We start from the raw sequence: 10,000 nt of genomic DNA, 5'->3' as shown, positions 1-10,000 counted from the left end.
CAGATCAAAATCTGACTTTTGTTAGCATTTTTTTTTTAGGTTTGGAGGCTGATGTCAACTGTAGACAATGTTCTTTAGTTAAAGTCATTTAGATTTTCGGATTGTTGTGAAATCGGGAAGCAATATTCCAAAGAAGTTTTTTGAAGTCTGATCTTTTTCGAATATGGGCGCTACAGCAAAAAGTTGTTACTAAAAATAGAGTTCAAGCAGTGATTCATTTTGGCGTGCGTCCTGCGTAAATTACGCATTGAATTTTCTCAGGACGCATGATTTCAATAACTGTGCATCCCAGGGGACGCATGAAAACTTCAAATTATATGAAAATGTTTTCATTTCCCTTCCGGTAATTCATACAAAATCTAAGCGCCAGAACGTACTACACACCCGAGATATTCCGAATTAAGAATTATGATATTTCATTGGTCAACTGGCATTGCATTAACCAATAAAACTAAATGATATATATGGCATTACGGCGGGTTAACAAAACTGGGAACTAGAATTTTCTCGCACATAATCCGATTCCACTGATTTTTTTTTACTTTATAAAACGTCCTAATCAGGGAAAGTTAACAACATTTTTGCAAAGTGACAGTGAATAATAATATTGCCAGTTACTACAAAACAAGACGTGGAGTCCCCGAAATCAAACGTCGGTCCTGAAAACGAAGTCGAGGTTGAGAAAATTCGAAAGGTGGAAAAAAAATGTCAAAAAATTGGCTTACACTTTATTCTTCGCCAAGATTTGAGAAAAAATTAAGAAAATGGAGAACAATTTATTTATTGCAGCATTTGCACAGAACATAGAAAAACTAAATGGCATAAACAAAGTAGCTAGGAATAAAAACTTCCATCATTCAACTTTAATCAGACGCGTTAACTTGGCAGATCATGAACTTATTTGTGTGTGTGGATTGGATAGTTTCAAGAAATTTACATTGCACCACTCTCAAAATTGAAATCATTGATTGATCTGTTGCATGAACTTGGTCTTGAGAAATTTTTCATCTAAAAATCATTTTGCAATATGAACTACGAATAAGAATTTTCTGCAAATGAATGATCTGATGGCTTGTAATAAAAAGCAATATATAAATTCCCTAGAAGGAGGTGACAACACTAAGCTTCTTCCTTAACTGTGTACTTAGACCTGTGATTGTCGGGTTGTTTGTTTAAAGGAATGAAATTTGGACTCATTGATTTTAGCATGGGACTCATTATAGTAATCAAGGAGAGTCCACTGGACTCATGATAACCATTTTCAAAATGAATCACTGGTTCAACTTGAAAAAGTTAAGTGAGATTATCTTTTGTGGTTAAATTTAGTTGCACTACCTCTGAGGAAAAATTCAATTATATATGAATGTCAAATTTTCTGGACATGAGTTGTAAATTTGCAATATAAATAGAGAAATTCTGTTTCTTTATCATATAATCATATACAATTCAAGCACCTGAAGTTATTGTTCATTTTAGTTATTATTACATAATATTACATATATCAGTCAGTGCTCCAAGTTGCGAGTAAAACGGTCGCATTTGCGACCAGAAAATCAATTTTGCGACTAGAGATTATAATTAAGTCGCATTTTCGCGAGTGAAGAAAATTTGGGCAACCAGTAAAATTTTAGAATCGGGATCGGAAGTCTGAATAAATATTTTTAGTCTCGGTCAAAACAATCAAGATGGCGGGAAAACGAGGTTTAGAGCACTTTGGATTTATCAATAGTAAAAAACAGAAGCCTCAGCCTTGTACATGTAACAAAGAAATTCAAGAATCACACGGGGAAAGTTCTGCATCAAAAGATGGCGTAAAAGTAAAGGAAGAACCCCAGTCCTGAAATGGAGGAGGAAATTTTTGTGATGGCAAAATGTTTTGCAGAATTTGTAAGGCCAATAAGGCTGCAACGTCCACAATTTCTAGACATCCATTGTCCTATTTCGCCACGACCGAGTGTACATCTTTCAAACGTGGAAATGTGACTATTCACGGTAACAGTACTGTAAGAGACATGTCGTTGTCCGTGACTGCATTATTAGCAGTAAGTCAAGCGGGGCAACTGTTGCTGTTAATTTTCAAAGACAATCAAACTCGGGATGTAGTGTTCTTATTGATGCTGGTACTAATTGTTCAGCAAAAGATCCAACAAAACTAGGAGCTCTTAATCTTATTCGCATAGCATGATAAGCAGTGAAGGCCCACTTATTGATAACTTTAAAGCAAATCCTTGTGTAGAACGCTGGGTTTCTTCTCCAGAAGCGTACTGTAAAATATACAGAATGGCCCAATGCAATACAACTTTTGCCAGAGTAAATTCTTGACTTGTTAGCATCCAGCATTTTTCACAGTACATTTCTATTCAGATTCAAAATATAAACAAACAAAATGTATACATGGTGTTGATTTTTTACTTGCAAGATATTCATATTTTTAAAAAAAAACCTTTTAAGTCTTATATTTTCAAAAGCTTTTACTATGGCGAGTAGAAATTTTGAGCATGGCGACTAGAAATTTGAAAATGGCGACCAGAAATATTTTTAGGTCGCCATAATGCGACCATAGCAGATGCGACTTGGAGCACTGTATCGCGTTTTTTTATTAATCAATAAAAGCCCTGCGGCAATATGTGATGTGTTTTTTTTTAGGTCACCTGAATTCATTCAGGCGACCTATTGCTATCTGTTTTTGTCCGTCGTCGTGCGTTAACATTTGAACATTTTCAGCTTCTTCTCTGAAACCCCTGAACCAATTTCAACCAATTTTGGCATATAGCATCTGTGGGTGGAGGGGAACAAAAATTGAGAAATTCGTGGTCCCTGCCCCCCTGGGACCTGAGGGGTGGGGCAAAAACCATCAAAATGAGTGTAATTTTAAGAAATCTTCTTTACTCCTGGACATCAAGAAGCCAAACTGGGGGCATAATTATAATGAGCGTTGAGCCCTCTACCAAAATTGTGAAATTCATGGCCCCTGGGGCAGGGGTTCTTGTGTTGCGGTGGGGCTCTATTGGTCATATAGTGAAAATGTAGAAATTCTTTGAAAATCTTCTTCTCTGTCTCTGGGTATTAAGTAGACAAACTAATAGCATGGTAATGATGAGCAAGGATGCCTCTTTATACCCCCCGCAACAAGTTGTGGGGGGGGTATACTGGAATCGGGTTGTCCGTCCGTCCGTCAGTAGACGCAATGGTTTCCGGGCTCTAAAGCATTATCCTTTCCACCTACCATCACCATATCATACATATGGACTACCCATGGGATGAAGATGTTCCCTATCGATTTTGGGGTCCAAAGGTCAAGCGCACTGGACATTGAAGTAGCAATATGGTTTCCGGGCTCTAAAGCATTATCCTTTCCACCTACCGTCACCATATCATACATATGGACTACCCATGGGATGAAGATGTTCCCTATCGATTTTGGGGTCAAAAGGTCAAAGGTCAAGCGCAGTGGACATTGAAGTAGCAATATGGTTTCTGGGCTCTAAAGCGTTATCCTTTCCACCTACAGTCACCATATCATACATATGGACTACCCATAGAATGATGATCCCTATCAATTTTGGGGTCAAAAGGTCAAAGGTCATGCTCACTGGACATTGAAGTAGCAATATGGTTTCCAGGCTTTAAAGCATTATCCTTTCCACCTACAGTCACCATATCATACATATGGACTACCCATGGGATGAAGATGTTCCCTATCGATTTTGGGGTCAAAAGGTCAAAGGTCATGCGCACTGGACATCGAAGTAGAAACACTCAGAAAAGAGGTAGTTTATACCTATTACCAACACCCTTTGGGAGATTGGGGTAAGTGGGGGGTATTCTTAGTGAGCATTGCTCACAGTACCTCTTGTTAAAAATTTGTGAAATTCGTGGCCCCTGGATCAGGGGTTCTGGTGCTAGGGTGGGGCTCTATAAGTCATATAGTGAAAATGCATTATTTCTTTGAAATCTTCTTCTCTGTCCTTGGGTATTAAGTAGACAAACCAATAGCATGGTTATGATGAGCAAGGATGCCTCTTTCAAAATTGTGAAATTCATGGCCCCTGGGTCAGGGGTTCTGGTATTAGGGTGGGGCCCTATTGATCATATAGTGAAAATGCATTTTATTTCTTTGAAAATCTTCTCCTCTACTGCTGGTTATTAAGTAGACAAACTAATAGTATGATAATGATGATCAAGGATGCTTCTTTCAAAACTGAAATTTATGGCCCCTGGGTGAGGGGTTCTGGTGCAAAGGCGGGGCTGACCACATAGCTATTCAATGTTTCTTCCATCCAAAAGTAAAATTCTTATATTTAAACACAAACCTAATTCAAACATTGGAAGGTTGTTACATGATACTCGGGTGACCTATAAGGCACCTGGGCCTCTTGTTTATACATATCGGCATTTTTACAAGACAAAAATCCGTCCCTGTATCCGAAAACAATCGTGTCCGCTCACGTTACCGATACGGAACTAACATTTTTTCCACTCGTCAAAACTCGTTTTGATAATTTACTTTACAATTCTGCCTCCTTCAACACTAAGGCCATAACAAATCATAACAGTCCTCCAGATAACTACCACCAAATAAATCCCTACCCAAATTATTTACTCTAAATATTGCAACCCGGCCAATTGAGTCTTTGACCCATTTTTATGAAGAAATTATATCGTCCTGAGAAAGGGAGAGGTCTATCCAAGAATTTGACAATTCACTGTTGTTCGTGCTGTTGGTCATTTTTGTGCATTTTATATCCTTATTCATTTGACCTACTATTCGATCCAACACTTTGGATGTTGGGTGTTGTTGGTTTTGGTGTATTTTGTGAATATGAAGGTAAAACTTGATATATATAACTAATTACGCATGCAATCAACATTTTTGACTTTTTGTTTAATATAATGCCATTGGTTCAACAATGATGATTTCTGAATTTTCCAGTTAGATACATTGTCATCCCAATTGTTGTCACTAAGAAATTTTGATTGCAAAGGGCAAAGGTCAACTGGAATACATTGTTAAGATTCATGTACAGCTAGTGATATGTATGTAACACTGTGTATTTCTAATGCAATAAGTGGGTACACTGGCCCCAGGAGAATATGTCATGTGCTACAAAATAAATCTTCTCACTATACAATTATTATACTACAGTTGTGTGGATGTGACTTGAATTAAACTCCTACATGACCAGTACGAATTGATACACAGTAATGCTTTTTTGTTATACATCAAGAAGAAAAAGCTACTGTCTGATCAAGTGAGCAATGTGACCCATAGGCTTATAGCCTTGAATCCTGTCATGTCATGTAATGTGTGATGAATGTGATTACATGATTGAATTTAAATGATTGATCAATCGTTAATTACATTAATCAATATAGAATTGATGTTGCCCGTGGTAGGCTAGGCCCGATTCTACAGGATTATATGCTTAACCTCTGCCTCAGTTATAGAGAAAATTCAATAAGATTGCTAGTGATCAGTTTTCTTTTGAATCATTGATACTTGGATGACCGAGTTGGATTTTGATGTAGAATTTGTGATTGATTGATTACCTTCTGTGTTTTGATACCTTAGATTATCCAGACAGTGTGGACGAGGACGCCAAAGAAGAATCTGATGACGAGGACACCAGAGAAGAATCTGACTCTAATGAAGAGGACGCCAGGGGGAAATCTGACTCTGATGACGAGGATGCCAGGGGGAAATCTGACTCTGATGACGAGGATGGCAGGGGGACATCTGACTCTGATGACGAGGATGCCAGGGGAGAAGCTGATCCTAAAACATGTTGCCAGCGGTGTATCTTGGTGTAGATGTAAGAATTAATTTTCCCAGTGGTGTCACATAATCTTCTGGTGAAATATGGCTTTAAGATCGTATCAAAATTTTAATATGAAAACGGAACAAAACATAAATTTCAAATTTTAGTTTGTTTTTACGCTTAATGAAACGCAACATTTTTAACTCTTGTATATCTATCTATCTATCTATCTATCTATCTATATATATATACAATGTAAATATTACCTCTTGAGAAAAGTGTTTCTTCGCAAATTTACAGAAATGACTCAATGATGTTATTTCATGTTTTACAGATGACATACGATTACCATTACCCTTCCTTCAGCCAATGAATCTGGTCTACATTTCCTCATCTAGTGATGGTGGACATTGATCACATTTCCTCATCTAGTGATGGCGGACATTGATTACATTTCCTCATCTAGTGATGGTGGACATTGATTACATTTCCTCATCTAGTGATGGCGGACATTAATTACATTTTCTTATCTATTGATGGTGGACATTGATTACATTTCCTCATCTAATTATATTGGACACTGATTACATTTCCTCATCAAGTGATGGTGGGCATTGATTACATTTCCTCATCTAGTGATGGTGGGCACTGATTACATTTCCTCATCTAGTGATGGAGGACATGGATTACATTTCCTCATTTAGTGATGGTGGATATTAATTACATTTCCTCATCTAGTGATGGTGGACATTGATTACATTTCCTCATCTAGTGATGGTGGGCACTGATTACATTTCCTCATCTAGTGATGGAGGACATGGATTACATTTCCTCATTTAGTGATGGTGGATATTAATTACATTTCCTCATCTAGTGATGGTGGACATTGATTACATTTCCTCATCTAGTGATGGTGGACATTGATTACATTTCCTCATCTAATGATAGTGGACATTGATTACATTTCCTCATCTAGTGATGGTGGACACTGATTACATTTCCTCATCTAGTGATGGTGGACATTGATTACATTTTCATTTCAGCTCGATGTGATGTATGGTTATTTTTAAGAAATATTAAATCATGTATTTCCATAGAATTTTTGTGTAATTTGTAAATTCATGACCAGAGAATATAACTCACACTCTCTCTCGTTCTCTAATTATTCCTTATTTGAATGACAATTTTGATTTTTTTTTTAAAAACATGAAAATTGTGAAATCACATCCCCGCATGATAAACAACTTATCCGTGAATCAAACAGTTCTTAGTTAGTTTTTTAATGACAAAAAATGCTATTCCCTCATTTTGAAATTTTTAAAAAGCGTTGAACTTTTATATTTTGATGTAATGCACTGAAATATGTCATTCCATAAAAACATTACATTTTGCCAAAAAAATAAAGAAAATATATGTAAGTTTTCAGGGTGAAACTGTGATATAAAAAATTAGGTCAAATGCTATGTGTTGAAACTTTAAATTAGGACAATTAAGAAAGAACTTTTATCAACACATCGGTTGTTTGGTTAATAGGTCGTTAATATGAGAGATGTTCATGAAAAATATTACATTACGCTGCTGTTTTAATATGAGAGATGAGGGAACCGTAGCATACTATATCACAAGACGTCCACGGGCCACATCGCTCACCTGAGTCACGTTGGCACTGCTGAGATTTTTCAATTTCTATAAAAATCATTATGTTCATGAAAGATATTACATCACGCTGCTGTTTTCTTGAGGTCAAGGTATTGTTTAACGTCCCGTTCAATATTTTTTTACTCAAATGGAGACGTGATGCCATCGTTGCTGATGAATCCCATTTCGGCACTTGTGGCCTTTGTTTGAGCAGAGAGGGATCTTTATCATGCCACACCTGCTGCGACAAGGGACCTCGGTTTTTGTGGTCTCATCCGAAGGACCGCCCCATTTAGTCGCCTCTTACGATAAACAAGGGGGTACTGAGGACCTATTATAACCCGGATCCCCACGGGATTATATATTATTTATTATTAATTTGTATTCACCTGAGGATGGCTGTTAATATCCAGAAAGCGCTAGTTATTTAAATATATTTTGGAACTGTATATTTTCCTGCCCTTTTTTTATTGAATTATTTAGACTGTGTGATATCAACTCTTTCTATTTGGATTATATATATATATATATATATATATATATATATATATATATATATATGTGTGTGTGTGTGTGTGTGTGTGTGTGTATATATAAAGCACAGAAAATTTCACTTTATGTGGATACCCACTTCTGCCTCTACCCGGGGTTGAACTCACGACCTGCGGAACCAAATCTTCTAGCAGCGTGTAAACAACGCTCTAGATCGCTCGACCATCTAGGCAAGTCATAAAACTTGCTTTCGATGACGATGGAATTCTCTCCACGTTGTCACACGCTACACGGTGATTGAGAATGGAAATGGAATACACTTATTTAACGTACATTTTAAGAGGATCATACATGATACACATTGCATTCGAAGTATTTTATATATAAAGCACAGAGATAGCAATGAACTCTTAAATGAACATAACTGCCTCACAACGTGGCGAGAATTCCATATCCTACAGTCACTAAGCGCACGGTACTGGTGTCACTTTATGTTACGCTTATAACGTCATGAATTTTGGCAAAATATAATCACGAAAGCAACGTCGCATTTTAAAGAAATTCATCATCTCCAAGCTGTAATATCATAACTAAAGCACATCATGATTTAATGTTTAAAAATTCAAAATAAATCTGTGTACGTGTATATTGTACATTCATAAAAATTATGAATTCTTAGCAGGGGCGGATCCAGGAATTGTGGTTACGGGGGGCGCCACATTATGAGGTAGTGTGTCCAAAATTTTACAGATTTTATGGGGCTTGGAATATTTCTCCTATCTAGTCATTTGTATTATTTTCTATCAATTTAATAAGGTAAAATTAATAAAATGACCCAAATTTTAAGGGGTTTTTTTGGGAAAAAAAATTAAGTTCTCCCAATAAAGTAATTCAAGAAATCAAAAGATTATGTCATTTATTTCTCCGGGAGTGGAAGAAATATTGCTTCTTTTATCGTTTAGTACATTTTCCGAAACAAGATACCGCGATTTACCTTAAATTTGAAAATTTTAAGGGGGGGGGGGGGCTCTCTAAATCCGCCACTGCTTAGAAATACTCCAAAGTGTACGTACTGTATTTCACCGTGCCTACAACAGCGTATGTGTATTTCATGTAACGCGGGACAACGAAAAATGACGACATCTGCGTGTATATAACCCCGTTATTGCTAATGAAATGCGTGTAAATTATATTTTATAGAAGCTATTGCCATTATTTATATATTTCCCTTGCCATTGATGTATAAGACTTTAATAATCCACAAAATATGCATCTGTGTAAACATAGCGGAAGCATTTTCTAATGCACGTCTGAAAGTAACACAAGTACCGTGCGCGGCGTCTATACCGTTTAGTACATTTTTTTTTTCTAAACAAGACATCACGATTTACCTTAAATTTGAAAATTTTAGGTGGGGGGCTGCGCCTCAGCCTTAAATCCGCCACTGGATATTGTCTAAGTTAGGTTTTCTCCAAGGGTTAATGTCAGAAGTTTTGAAATTTGGACCAAAAAGAAATGTCTTGTCGTAAGAAATGTGCATATGATATATGATAGCCCCATCTCTTGCCATTCAAAATTTAGAGCTGGGTGACAGAATAGATGAAAACAAGAGGCTCATGGGCCGCATCGCTTACACAAGTTACCTTGACAATGCATGCTGATCTGTAATGTTTAATGGAATTTTTGCAAAATTGTCTTCCCACAAAATAGGTTTGATCTCATATTCTGGTCCCGACTTAGCCATTATACAATGGCACAAGTGTGTGTGTGTGTGGGGGGGGGGGGGGGGGGGGGGTCATGGTATGAAATGTTTATAGACCCTTTATATTCCCATATAACTTGAATCCTCTGCACCCAAAGATAATTTTTGTCAATAATGATTGTAATTGGCAAAGTGGGTTATAGAAACTCATGTGTCGGAGCGGGCACCTGCCATACCCTCTCACATGCATGTGCAGTACACGACATGAGTTTTATGACCCCACCATGGAAAGACCACAGTGGAAAATTTACGGAGATACCAACCGTGTCCTCCGTGTTGAACGTTGTGTGTTATTTGCGAATACACACAGCTTCTAGGATATTTCGTTTTGGTTATGGGCGCCTTGCAG

General features: G+C 37.1%; 1 protein-coding gene across 20 annotated transcripts in view; it reads left to right on the top strand.

The window, feature by feature from the left end:
* Window positions 1–6,858, top strand: part of LOC125657375 (uncharacterized) — a 77,194-nt gene extending 70,336 nt beyond the window's left edge. For all 20 annotated transcript variants that reach the window (XM_056157426.1, XM_056157434.1, XM_056157433.1 and 17 more), the window contains 2 exons: window positions 5,573–5,813; window positions 6,094–6,858. In XM_056157426.1, the coding sequence (XP_056013401.1) occupies window positions 5,573–5,811 (239 nt within the window). In that variant the 3' untranslated portion in view covers window positions 5,812–5,813; window positions 6,094–6,858. The remainder of the gene's footprint in view (window positions 1–5,572; window positions 5,814–6,093) is intronic.
* Window positions 6,859–10,000: the final 3,142 nt, after the last annotated feature.

Source organism: Ostrea edulis, chromosome 2, assembly GCF_947568905.1.
Source record: "Ostrea edulis chromosome 2, xbOstEdul1.1, whole genome shotgun sequence".
Lineage (NCBI taxonomy): Eukaryota > Metazoa > Mollusca > Bivalvia > Ostreida > Ostreidae > Ostrea > Ostrea edulis.
This window is presented reverse-complemented; position numbering and strand designations above follow the sequence as displayed.